The 13738-nt window shown below is 40.2% G+C and overlaps 1 protein-coding gene across 3 annotated transcripts in view; it reads right to left on the bottom strand.

Annotated features, from left to right (window-relative positions):
• CC2D2A (coiled-coil and C2 domain containing 2A) overlaps positions 1-13738 on the bottom strand; it is a 143228-nt gene that overhangs the window by 94734 nt on the left and 34756 nt on the right. For all 3 annotated transcript variants that reach the window (XR_010111923.1, XM_055111204.3, XM_008952124.5), the window contains exons 5-6: positions 10112-10200; positions 9706-9807 (exon numbers count right to left, since the gene is read on the bottom strand). Coding sequence is in view for 2 of the 3 variants with exons in the window: in XM_055111204.3 (XP_054967179.1) it covers positions 9706-9807; positions 10112-10200 (191 nt within the window). In the remaining variant the exon portion in view is untranslated. The remainder of the gene's footprint in view (positions 1-9705; positions 9808-10111; positions 10201-13738) is intronic.

Genomic DNA, 13738 nt, shown 5'->3' with positions numbered 1-13738 from the left:
ATAGAGACACAAAAAACCCTTCAAAAAATCAATGAATCCCGGAGCTGGTTTTTTGAAAGGATCAACAAAATTGATAGACCGCTAGCAAGACTAATAAAGAAAAAAAGAGAGAAGAATCAAATAGACACAATAAAAAATGATAAAGGGGATATCACCACCGATCCCACAGAAATACAAACTACCATCAGAGAATACTACAAACACCTCTATGCAAATAAACTAGAAAATCTAGAAGAAATGGATAAATTCCTCGACACATACACTCTCCCAAGACTAAACCAGGAAGAAGTTGAATCTCTGAATAGACCAATAACAAGAGCTGAAATTGTGGCAATAATCAATAGTTTACCAACCAAAAAGAGTCCAGGACCAGATGGATTCACAGCTGAATTCTACCAGAGGTACAAGGAGGAACTGGTACCATTCCTTCTGAAACTATTCCAATTAATAGAAAAAGAGGGAATCCTCCCTAACTCATTTTATGAGGCCAGCATCATTCTGACACCAAAGCCTGGCAGAGACACAACCAAAAAAGAGAATTTTAGACCAACATCCTTGATGAACATTGATGCAAAAATCCTCAAGAAAATACTGGCAAACCAAATCCAGCAGCACATCAAAAAGCTTATCCACCATGATCAAGTGGGCTTCATCCCTGGAATGCAAGGCTGGTTCAATATATGCAAATCAATAAATGTAATCCAGCATATAAACAGAGCCAAAGAGAAAAACCACATGATTATCTCAATAGATGCAGAAAAAGCCTTTGACAAAATTCAACAACCCTTCATGCTAAAAACTCTCAATAAATTAGGTATTGATGGGACGTATCTCAAAATAATAAGAGCTATCTATGACAAACCCACAGCCAATATCATACTGAATGGGCAAAAACTGGAAGCATTCCCTTTGAAAACTGGCACAAGACAGGGATGCCCTCTCTCACCACTCCTATTCAACATAGTGTTGGAAGTTCTGGCCAGGGCAATTAGGCAGGAGAAGGAAATAAAGGGTATTCAATTAGGAAAAGAGGAAGTCAAATTGTCCCTGTTTGCAGACGACATGATTGTATATCTAGAAAACCCCATTGTCTCAGCCCAAAATCTCCTTAAGCTGATAAGCAACTTCAGCAAAGTCTCAGGATACAAAATCAATGTACAAAAATCACAAGCATTCTTATACACCAACAACAGACAAACAGAGAGCCAAATCATGAGTGAACTCCCATTCACAATTGCTTCAAAGAGAATAAAATACCTAGGAATCCAACTTACAAGGGACGCGAAGGACCTCTTCAAGGAGAACTACAAACCACTGCTCAAGGAAATAAACGAGGATACAAACAAATGGAAGAACATTCCATGCTCATGGGTAGGAAGAATCAATATTGTGAAAATGGCCATACTGCCCAAGGTAATTTACAGATTCAATGCCATCCCCATCAAGCTACCAATGCCTTTCTTCACAGAATTGGAAAAATCTACTTTAAAGTTCATATTGAACCAAAAAAGAGCCCACATTGCCAAGTCAATCCTAAGCCAAAAGAACAAAGCTGGAGGAATCACACTACCTGACTTCAAACTATACTACAAGGCTACAGTAACCAAAACAGCATGGTACTGGTACCAAAACAGAGATATAGATCAATGGAACAGAACAGAGCCCTCAGAAATAACGCCGCATACCTACAACTATTGGATCTTTGACAAACCTGAGAAAAACAAGCAATGGGGAAAGGATTCCCTATTTAATAAATGTTGCTGGGGAAAGTGGCTAGCCATATGTAGGAAGCTGAAACTGGATCCCTTCCTTACACCTTATACAAAAATCAATTCAAGATGGATTAAAGATTTAAACGTTAGACCTAAAACCATAAAAACCCTAGAAGAAAACCTAGGCATTACCATTCAGGACATAGGCATGGGCAAGGACTTCATGTCCAAAACACCAAAAGCAATGGCAACAAAAGACAAAATTGACAAATGGGATCTAATTAAACTAAAGAGCTTCTGCACAGCAAAAGAAACTACCATCAGAGTGAACAGGCAACCTACAAAATGGGAGAAAATTTTCGCAACCTACTCATCTGACAAAGGGCTAATATCCAGAATCTACAATGAACTCAAACAAATTTACAAGAAAAAATCAAACAACCCCATCAAAAAGTGGGCGAAGGACATGAACAGACACTTCTCAAAAGAAGACATTTATGCAGCCAAAAACACATGAAAAAATGCTCACCATCACTGGCCATCAGAGAAATGCAAATCAAAACCACTATGAGATACCATCTCACACCAGTTAGAATGGCAATCATTAAAAAGTCAGGAAACAACAGGTGCTGGAGAGGATGTAGAGAAATAGGAACACTTTGACACTGTTGGTGGGACTGTAAACTAGTTCAACCATTGTGGAAGTCAGTGTGGCAATTCCTCAGGGATCTAGAACTAGAAATACCATTTGACCCAGCCATCCCATTACTGGGTATATACCCAAAGGACTATAAATCATGCTGCTATAAAGACACATGCACACGTATGTTTATTGCGGCATTATTCACAATAGCAAAGACTTGGAACCAACCCAAATGTCCAACAATGATAGACTGGATTAAGAAAATGTGGCACATATACACCATGGAATACTATGCAGCCATAAAAATGATTTCATGTCCTTTGTAGGGACATGGATGAAATTGGAAATCATCATTCTCAGTAAACTATCGCAAGAACAAAAAACCAAACACCACATATTCTCACTCATAGGTGGGAGTTGAATAATGATATCACAGGGACACAGGAAGGGGAATATCACACTCTGGGGACTGTGGTGGGGTGGGGGGAGGGGGGAGGGATAGCATTGGGAGATATACCTAATGCTAGATGATGAGTTAGTGGGTGCAGCGCACCAGCATGGCACATGTATACATATGTAACTAACCTGCACATTGTGCACATGTACCCTAAAACTTAAAGTATAATAAAAAAATAAAATAAATAAAAAAAATAAAAATGAAAACTGTTGGCCAGATGCAGTGGCTCATGCTTGAACTCCCAGCACTTTGGGAGGCCGAGGTGGGCAGATCACCTGAGGTCAGGAGTTCAAGACCAGCCTGGCAAACATAGTGAAACCCACCTTTACTAAAAATACAAAGTTTAGCCAGGCGTGGTGGCGGGCGCCTGTAATCCCAGCTACTGGGGAGGCTGAGGCAGGAAAATCCCTTGAACCTGGGAGGCGGAGGTTGCAGTGAGCTGAGATTGCAGCACTGCACTCCAGCCTGGGAGATAGAGCAAGACTCCGTCTCAAAAAAAAAAAAAAAAAAGTGTTATCTCATCCTATAAATTAAGATTATCCACTTCACAGAGGATCATTTCCAAACAGTCTATAAAGAAAAACATTAATAATGTCTGATTGTAAATAAGTCCAACACACATCCTCCAGGGTACATGGCCTGTCCTCACTGAAGCTCTGGTCCTGCTATTCACCCTGGGAAGCTGAGCCCTCTGCCTCTACTTGCTCTATGTGATAGTTATCATATGGGTATTCCCTTTTGCCTCTGAAAGCTAATCTGCAAGGTGCTGTTTCCAACTTCTTACCCATCTCTCCTTCTAATCCACCCCTTTTAAAACCCAGATACTCCTCCTTTTTCATGAAGCACAATCTAAATGTCAAGCAATTTTGAGCAATTCTAAGCCATCCCAGTAGCACATATAGGTGTTCATGGGAAGAAGGAACATACTTATTCTACCTATGACAGAAACTTGATCATTATTATATGGACAGAGAATTATTTCACAGCATGGAATAACTGTCACCCAACAACAGTAATGTAGTGTGCCATCTTCACTGGGGACCTTCAATATATCCTTCCCAAGTCCTACCTGTTCCTCAAGACCACACAAAGCTACTTCCTTTCTCCATCCTAAAATGAACTCTCTTTTTGGAATCAAATTGTCTGATTCATATCAGGCACTGTCCTGTAGAGCTTGGCAATTGAAACCATAGGCTCTAAAGTCTGACTGCCTGGCTTTGAATTTTAACTGTACCATTTACAGCTTAGGCCACTTGAGTAGAGCATCAAATAAGGAAATGTACATAAAATATAACCAGTTAGGTGCATTAATGGTAGCCATTATTATCATATTACTAGCTTTTTCTTACATGTCTTTTTTTTGGTCTATAGTTTGTATTCATATGATACGACTAAACATTTTAGTTTAGCCCATGGGAAACCAGAGCCTGTGGCAAGGGTTTTTCTGTGCCTGTAGTTGACTCTGAGAAGTGACACCAAAGAACAGGAACTGGGGACTGGGAAGAATAAAGCAGGTGGAAAGTGAGTGCAGGAGAACTTGATTGACAAGGCTACCACTGTGGGCAAGAGAGTTTAACCCACAGGGATCCTCTGAGGAGTCACGTAGACTGCTTCTCAGAATTGTCCACCAGGGACACAGAAGAGGGGAATGTTTGTCTAATGGCTTCTGTCCCCCAGGTGGTTGGAGGGGCTCAGAAACAGATGGCCCAAAATATGGTGCTTTGACATGCTGAACTGAAGAAGAAGCCTCAAGTTCTCTCTGACCTCCCCTACCCCGAATGCCAAATTCCCTATCTCTCCTAAAGCACAGGATGAGGTTGTTCTCTGAAGTTCCCTTAGCTGCCTGAGTCCAAACCTGCCAAAGAAGAAAACAGTGACCTTTGGTCCCTCTCCTGAGTGTTCATTAACTGTACCCATATCGCAGGAAGAAAGACTGAAATCCATCAACACACTTGGACAGACTTTAGTCAAAAACCATTGTCTGCTCTGCGGGCCCAACAGACTTTGTCCGAGGCCACTGTTATGTTCTTCAAGCCCATTGAATTCCCCTAAAAATCATTTGCTACTTGCTAAAATCACCCACACTTCTCCATCTCTCTTTCCTCTAGGATGAAGGGTACATAATTATCTGTACTCCTTGCACACTAATAAATGTGTATGCCTTTTCTCCTATTAATCTGCCTTTTGTCAGCTGATTTTCAGTGAACTTTCAGAGGGTGACAAGGAAGTGTCCCCTTGGCCTCTACATAGTTGGTGATTGCACCAGAGGGTGTTAAGCCTCTGGTGCTTCCAGTCTTGCATATGTGTCAGAATACATGAGTGGGCCTCCACAAGCCTTCTGGAGAGGAAGGGATACCCTGGAATGAAACCTGGAGGTACAGCTAAAGTGAGGTGCTGTCAAATTTCACTTAGGTGCAGCTAGATGTCCAGTAATGGCCAGAATAAAAATGGGGGTGTCAGTTGGGTATAATCTATCATAATATCAAGCAACTGTATACAGTTTCCTTTTATGTTGAATTCTATACTTCTTCATTTTCTCATTTTGTAGTATTAAGGTTAAATAGTTATCTACCAACTCAATTGTACAGAAGTTGAAGCTGTGCTAATCAATACCTTCCACAATGCAATGCTAAATGAAGTTATTATTTGTCTCAGTATTTTAAATGTTTTTAAGGATGAGGAAAGAAGCAGATGAGTATTACCCAGTGTAAGGATTTTTTTTTTTCTTTTTTTTTTTTTGAGATGGAGTCTTGTTCTGTCACCCAGACTGGAGTGCAGTGGCGCGATCTCAGCTCACTACAACCTCCGCCTCCCGGGTTCACGAGATTTTCCTGCCTCAGCCTCCTGAGTAGCTGGGATTACAGGCACCCGCCACCAAACCCGGCTAATTTTTTTTTTGTATTTTTAGTAGAGACGGGGTTTCACTATGTTGGCCAGACTGGTCTCGAACTCCTGACCTCGTGATCCGCCCGCCTCAGCCTCCCAAAGTGCTGGGATTACAGACGTGAGCCACCACACCCGGCCTAGGATTTTTAAAAACTGCAGTAGAATAAAGATCAGATTCCTGTGCTTGGTCAGGAAGGCTTTTTAAGATTCTGCCAAGTGAGGTCGCCTTGTAAAATAGGGCTAAGACTTTCTCATGCATTGTTGATGATGCCATTCTATTCCTGTCTGCTGCACTTCCTGTAGCAAAGGAGAGAGACTGATGTGTTTGAAAACACACAAAACAAACCGAGAAGTCAACTCATGAGAGAGAAACTTGGCTGTGTATAGGCAAGCCTTGGGCTTTAGAGATCTGTGAAGATGATGATAATGAAACACAAGACCAGGCAGAAAGCTTAACATTAGTAATCTAGAAAATAATTAGGTTAAATTCCATGTGGCAAAATATGTGGAAATTATTATTTTTGTTTCTTTCCATTGGGTTGGTATAGAAAATATGCTCAGATAATATAATTTCATTGATGTGATTTATTGCAGTATTGATGGTATTATTACAGTATTTATGGACTTGATAAAAAAGTATATAATGTAATTTTTATCAAAATCTTAGAAAGTTTTAAAGTCAATTATATTAATACATTTAAGGCCATTAATTATACTTAAAAGGATTGAGCATGCTAAATTAAATTTTAAAGAACTATAATACATTTGTATAATCTTAAAGTAATAATTACATTCAATTTCAATCCAGCAATAAAATATTGAGTGCCTATCATCATATGTGCACATATCCATCTAGAAATTCTTTCTCACCCTTAAATTTGTTGTATCCTCCAAGAAGGCTCTAGGCCCTCTTCTAACTTGAGCTAGACCAATTAAAGTCTCACTGCTTTTGTTATAACATAATTACAAACTATATTAGCTCTAGCCCTGATCTCTCTTTAAACCATAATCTAAACCAATTTCTTAAAAGACACCCTAATCTGATTGTCTTGTAGACCCCTCAAATTTTTATATATGCTTGATAGTGGTCCTGATACTTATCAAGATGCATGATTTGCAAATAACTTCTCCATTTCATGTGTTCTTCTTACCTTGTTCAATGGTTTCCTTTGAAGTACAAGTTTTTAATTTTGATGAAGTCCAATGTAGCTATTTATCCTTTTGTTACTTGCGCTTTGGGCGTCAGATCAAAGAAAGCCGTGGACTAATTTTTATATAACCTGATTTTGAGGCTGGAACGAGGTGCCATTTTGGTGGGCTGCTAACAGCACCCACCACAGAGCTGAATCCCCCTATATCCCCACTGGCTGTCAACTCCACTGAGCTCCTCAAGGGTGAGCTGTCACTGTCATTACTGGGTGTTCTGAGCCTATCGGACACCTGGCAGGAAGGAGTTTCTCATAAGTGCTGGCTGGGCAACAGGTAAATTAGATTCAAGGATCAGATCTTGGGTAACCTGAGACAGGGAACCAGGGCCACATGTAGAGAAGTTTTGGTCATATCTAGTGGAGGCTAAGTTTTCAAGGTTCTGTGTTACTTCTACTTTGATGTTTATGTGTTCTTAGAGATTTGCATTTGTTCACCTATCACAGATCTGCTGAGCATAAAGTGAAAGGAAATACAAAAGAGATTAAGCAGTGGTTTGCGTTGGTAAATTTGGATTACTGACCAAAGTATTCCTAACTGGTTTCTCCTTTTCTCTCTGAGTATACAGCATCTAACAATCATTAATACTTAAATACAGAGGGCTGACCATGTGCCCGGTACTATGTGAAACACTGTAACATGTATTCACTCATTTAATCCTCAAAACAATACCAAGAACTAGGTTCTGGAATTACCCCTGTTTTATAGAGGCGGGAAGCAGGGTCTGGAGAGTAGCTAAACTCAAAGGTCACATCACTAGTGAGTGAGGTCGGCAGCCTTTAGCCCTGGTCAGCTGAAGCTCAGCATCTGTGCTCTTTGTGTGCTATATTTTTTGATGAACAGGATATTGAACGATTTTTTAGATATTCCTTCTGGATTTGAGGTATATACATGAAGAAATGTGGTTGTGAGATGTCCTATTATGAATATGTGACTTGGTCTAAAGACAAAGCAGTTGATGTTTGCCTCAATACTGTAAGAATGGTACTTAGGCAATATGGCATATTATGAACATACAAGCCAAGTCCTGATCACAATGAGAAATAAACACCCTAGTAGCCCAGGGAGTATATTTTTACTTCTACAACTTCCAGCTTTATTTGAGATATCAGTATTTGTGGCCCATGGACAGTGAGAGCTACATGAATAATGATATCTGTTTTTTGAAATGATGTTGTGAAATGATTTTCAGTCAGAAGGTATAGAAAAAGCCAGATATAAAAGACCTGAACCTCCTGTCACTTAGCCAACATGACCAGATGCTTAGCCTCACATGCCCGCCAAAATAACCAAAGTTCTTTCGGCAAGCTGATGGGATTATAGATATTTTTCTTTATTTTCCAATATTTTTAAATTATGGCTTTTGTAGTAAGAAAATAAATGGGAATTAAAGGGAAGAAATGCTTTTTCAGTGGAATGGATCATGAGGGCACATAACAAATAGTCATAAAGCCATTTCATTGGACTGACTAGTGTTCCTACTGAAGACCACAAAACATAAACAAGGCTGCCACATTCCTTATAATTATGCAACTTGTGACTTCTTTGGGGTGAATATAGGTAACATTTTATAACACCTCATCACAGAAAAAGAAAAGGCATCATTTAAAAAATCAGAAATATCCCTAGAGCCTGGGCTTCTTTGTCTTAATGGTTAAAAACAACCCAAACCAATAAAAACAACAAAAAACCAATTGGATTGTAGTTGCAAACACCTCCTGAGCCATTTGCTGTTTTTCTTTCTGTTCCTTTTTCTGCCGTCTTAGCGCTTACCCCTCATTGAAATCTCTGTGTTTCTTTTCCTGGCTCCCTCTCCTCCTTAACAGCTTTAACTCTAAGGTTTTCTCCAAAGGCACTCTCAAAACTTCAATCACTCACCACAGTAGAAACACTTCCTCAATCTGTTTTTCCAGGTCTGGGCCCTTCCTCTGTGTCTCTGGAGGAACACATATTGAGATTCCTCACCGGCACCTCAAATACGAACGAAATTCACTCTAGTGCATTCAGACTGCTTCCCCTTACTGTTGTCAATAGCTTCCCATGGCTTGTAGAAAACTACCGAGGCTCCTAAATGTGACATTCAAGGACCCTTATCATCTGACTCCGTTTTTCTGCTGCACTTTTATCTCTCTCCCTGCTTTCCAGGAAGATCCATGGATCCAGCAATGCTGACCCAATGAGACAGACTGGAAATGATATAGAGCTGGGATCAAATCCCAACTCTTCCACATGTATGCTCTGTGACCCAGGGTGGTTTCACATCTACTCTGACCCTCAGTTTCCTCATCTGTTAAATGTGAATGAAAATAATAGTACCTGCCCTGTAGGGATAATGAAATGTGATAACATGGGACAAAGGTGGTAAAATGCCTGGCACAGAGTAGTACCTTATAAATAGTAGCTATTGTAATTATTAATATTTTTGAAATAGGGTCTCACTGTTGCCCAGGCAGGACTGCAGTGGCCTAATCATAGCTCACTGCAGCTTTGAACTCCTGGGCCTAAGTGATCCTCCCACCTCAGCCTCCCGAGTAGCTGGGACTACAGGCACAAGCCAGCATGCCCAGTTAAATTTTTTATTTTTATTTTTAGTAGGGGTGGGGTCTTGCTCTGTTGCCCAGGCTGGTGTTGAACTCTTGGACTCAAGCGATCCTCCCACCTCAGTCTCCCAAAGTGTATTATAATTATTAATAAGCATTTAATACCTCCTCTGTGCATAGCTCTGCTCTAAAAACTTTTGCTGGAAACTTTATATTCTGCTTTACTGGTTTTGATCACAAAGTAGAGAGGGTATTTCTCACCTCTGTGCCAAATTCAGTCTCCAATTCTTTCTTACTGGGACTTCGTAAGCGTCTGGGCCGAGGAGTGGGGATTTCCTGCAGCAATGCACTTTCTGCTTTGGACTAAAAAGTCAAACAGAAATTTACTGCTACATGATGTCAGGAATGCCGAGAAATAATCAGTAAAAAATACATGCTATCCTTCTTTAAGGGGAAGAGCAAGGAAAATGGTTCAGAAAAGTGACATTAAATTCTGAAGCATAATTTTCATCTGTGCCAATGCAAAATAAGACATTAACATTTAAAACTTGAAAGACAAATTGAATGGTATTCAAATCCATGCAGTTTGGAGCATAAAAAGTAAGCTAGACAAGCCCTGGAAGATTGCAATCAGCACTGAACAGAATATTCATGTGGTTTCTCTCACCCTCGCTGCTTGCAATTTCTCCCTCATGCGTCCCCTCATGGAAAATTCTGCAAAGCCTGTTCTGGAAGTTGAAGGAATTGGAGGTAAGCCTAAAAAACAAAAACAAAAACAAAACAAAATAAAAAAAAAAGAAAAAGAAAAGAAAAAGGAAAATTACTTTAAAACAATTCCCTCCCCCCAAAAGGGAAGGTTAAATTAAAAAAGAAATAAGAGAACATAATTTTATTTTGCACATTTAGAACTTCACATAAGCAAACATGAGATCATGCTAACAACCATCCTTTTGATGTAGTAAGTACATGTCTTGGCTTTTCTGAAACTGAGAGACAAAACCTCAGTCCTGCCTGGCACTGTCATCTTGACTTAACTAAGAATGAAATGAATGACACTTGACTGTTCAAGGCACATGAATACTTACCAATTCAATTGCCACTGGGAAAAGGCTCTCAAGTTTGTTGATTTGACAAACAGGGTTGTCGGGTGAATGGGTGGCTAATGAATTTGGGGTTTCCGGGTTTAACTTTCAATTGCACTGATATCTTTGATCAGAGAAACATTTTCTATAGGCCCAGGTTTATTCCTGGGCTATATCATAGAGACAATATACATTTTGTATATATTATTGAATTTACCCATAAATATCATGAACTATCAGGCAGCTATTGTGTGCCAGGTTCTGTGATACCTGCATCAAATGTATTTCTCAAAAATTTTTCTGCTATCTTTGTGAGGAGTGCCCCAGGTATTATGATCACTGGGTATCACAAAGATGAAGGCTCTGCAGTCCTGCATGATAAATGGCTCTACCATCACACACCTAGGATGTGGAATCCTTGGGATTTGGTCCCAGCCCCACATTCCCCAATTCTCGAAACCATTACAAAAGAGGTGGAAGTAAAATGGAGTCTTTGGGGAACAGAATGTTAGCATGGGTGGAGCAGAGTGTCTCTACTGGGATGAAGAAGGACTCAAGATTGCAGAAGGATTTTGGGATCAAGTTATGGAGAGCCTCTGATATCACATTAAGGAGTCTCGGCTATATTCCCCAAGCAGTGTGGATGTCGTGAAGAATGTGCAGGGAGGAGGACATGAATGCAAGCAGCGTTTTCAGAAGCTGCACCACAGGATGGTTGGGGTGGAGTGGGTGAGGTGCCAGGGACCCCAGTCAGGATGTCCTGGTGTGAGATAGGAAGGAAAGGGGGTCAGTGTGAGTAAGTAAGACAGGCCACACAAAGGAAAATACAATAGAGCCTAGTGGCAATTGGTAGGTATGGAGAAATGGTCAGCAACAGCAGCAGCAGTCGTGTCTTCTGGAAACTTTTTAGATACACAGATTTTCAGGCATACTCCAAAACCTGGAGGTACAGCCCAGACACCCAGGGAGTTTAAACACACACTCAACCTGGAGGACCCCGGTATAGAGAAATAAGGAAAAAGTGAGGGAATCTGAGGTTTCAACACGAGGAGTTTGATGCTGCTGAGAAAGAAAAACGAGACAGGAAGTCAGACTGGGAGATGTTGGAGTGAATTTGTCTGGGGCCAGATGAGTCGGAGGTGCTTGTCCAGGACACCAAGCTCTGGGAGAGGGGCCAGACTGAACAGTAAAGGCTTGGGAAGGCTTTCAACCATGGTGAGCGCTGAAGCCTTAAGGAGTTTCCTGAGGAGAGAAGGATCCTCACGCTTGTAGACAATGACACTGTCGTAGGAGGAAGGCAGCAGGTGAAAGTAAGAGTGGTAGAAGGAAAAGTGGCAGAGAGAAGGCAAAGATAACAGGTCTGCAGGTTCCTCCTGAGCCTGCTTTATGCAAGCAAAGACAACAGTCACCAGCCTCAAAGCCCATTTCTGCAGCACAGCCACTCCGTTTCTTGGGTTGTGCCTTCTTCCATATGTGTGATAGAAAGCTATAAAATACTACTTATATCATGCCCCCAACTATCACTTAATGCCTGTATGGAGGCATGAAATATTTATGGTAATGATTAGAGTCTGGCATGCATGTGTTGAGGTTCAAAGTTCTTTAAGAGAATCTCCATTAGCTTAATAAAATGGCCTTTGGCATTCTTTTAAAACTCACTTAAAATCAAGTCATTTTTCATTTTACAGATAATATAACTATGGTAGATTATGTTCCTGTGGCATATGCGCAGAGTCCTGAGACTGCCTTCATCTGTCACATTTTGAATTTATATACAGTTATGTACTGCACAAGGATGTTTTGGTCAATGGCAGACCCCATATACAAAGGTGGTCCAATAGGATTATAATGGAGCATATGTAGAGATCTGATCTATGGCACCTGATATTGGCTTTGCAGATCAAGTAGGAGAAATAACTGATATTCAGTAATGATGCTGGGACATTTGGTTTTCCATATTTAAAAAATACATATATATATATATATATATATATATACACACACACACACACAATCTAGGTTTGTGTAAGTACACTTTATCATGGTCCCATAATGACACAATTACTCAGTTATGCGTTTCTCAGAATGTATCCCTGTCATTAAATAACACATGACTGCATTTGTTAGGCTATTTGATTAGTACCCGTTTCCTCCCCAGGTTCTAAGGTCCCCAGCCACGTGGGGAAGGCACACTGTTAAGTATCACTAAGCATGTGTGGAATGCCTGGGTGGGTTAACAGGGGCTTCTAGACTGAAACCCTCCTTCTTGCCAATGCTTTCCTCTGTCTGACCACTTAGTGTGCCTCTGTCCCTGTCACCAACCCCCTCCACCACCAGTCAGAAGCCTTTTTCAAAACTAATAAGTTTTTACGAACATAAAAATAATCTTATTTACCCCCTCTTTAAAAATTCAGGGTTTTTTAGTTTTCATAAAACAGTTATTACTTGTACATGGTTTACTAGAACAATTTTATGAATTATTCTTTAAAAGAGAGACAAGATATTTTATTAAACACTATCTCTTCTGAATAAAGAAACTGAAGTAGGTTTATTATTAGTTTTAAAAACATTGACAATTTTTGAAACCATAAAAAGTAGCTCTTGCCAGATTCTTTTTTGAAATTATGACATTTATCACTTTTAATAGACTTTAATTTTTTAGAGCAGTTTTAGGTCCCACAAAAAAGTTGAGGGGAAGTTGCAGAGACTTCCCAATATATATTCCAGCCCCAACATGCTTACTTTCCCTGATGATTGCACCCCCCACCAGAGTGGCACATTCATTACAATTGATGAACCTCCATTGACGCATCAATCACCCAAAACCCATAGTTTGCTTGGGGGCTTACTTTTGGTGCTGTATATTCTACAGATTTGGATAAAGCTTATAATGACACATATCCAGCATGATCCAATGATACAGAGTAGTCTCACTGCCCTTCAAATCTTCTGTGCTCCACCCATTCAGCCCTCCCTCCCCTCTACTTTTTGGCAACCACTGATCTTTTTACTGATTTTGTTTTTAAAGTCTGTGCTACTAAAAGACATGTAGAGGATTTAAAGATTTCCAAATCAGGTCTGTACAACTAGCTGATGGCATGTCATCTCTCCAGCCAGACTGTGACCAGCTGAGAGCAAGAAACATATTGGAGGACTTTTGAACTTGGTTTTTGTAGTATTAGATCAGTGAAGGAAAAACATAGAAAGGAACC

Source organism: Pan paniscus, chromosome 3 (assembly GCF_029289425.2).
Source record: "Pan paniscus chromosome 3, NHGRI_mPanPan1-v2.0_pri, whole genome shotgun sequence".
Lineage (NCBI taxonomy): Eukaryota > Metazoa > Chordata > Mammalia > Primates > Hominidae > Pan > Pan paniscus.
The sequence above is the reverse complement of the archived record's forward strand: the minus strand, read 5'-3'. Positions and strand labels throughout refer to the sequence as shown.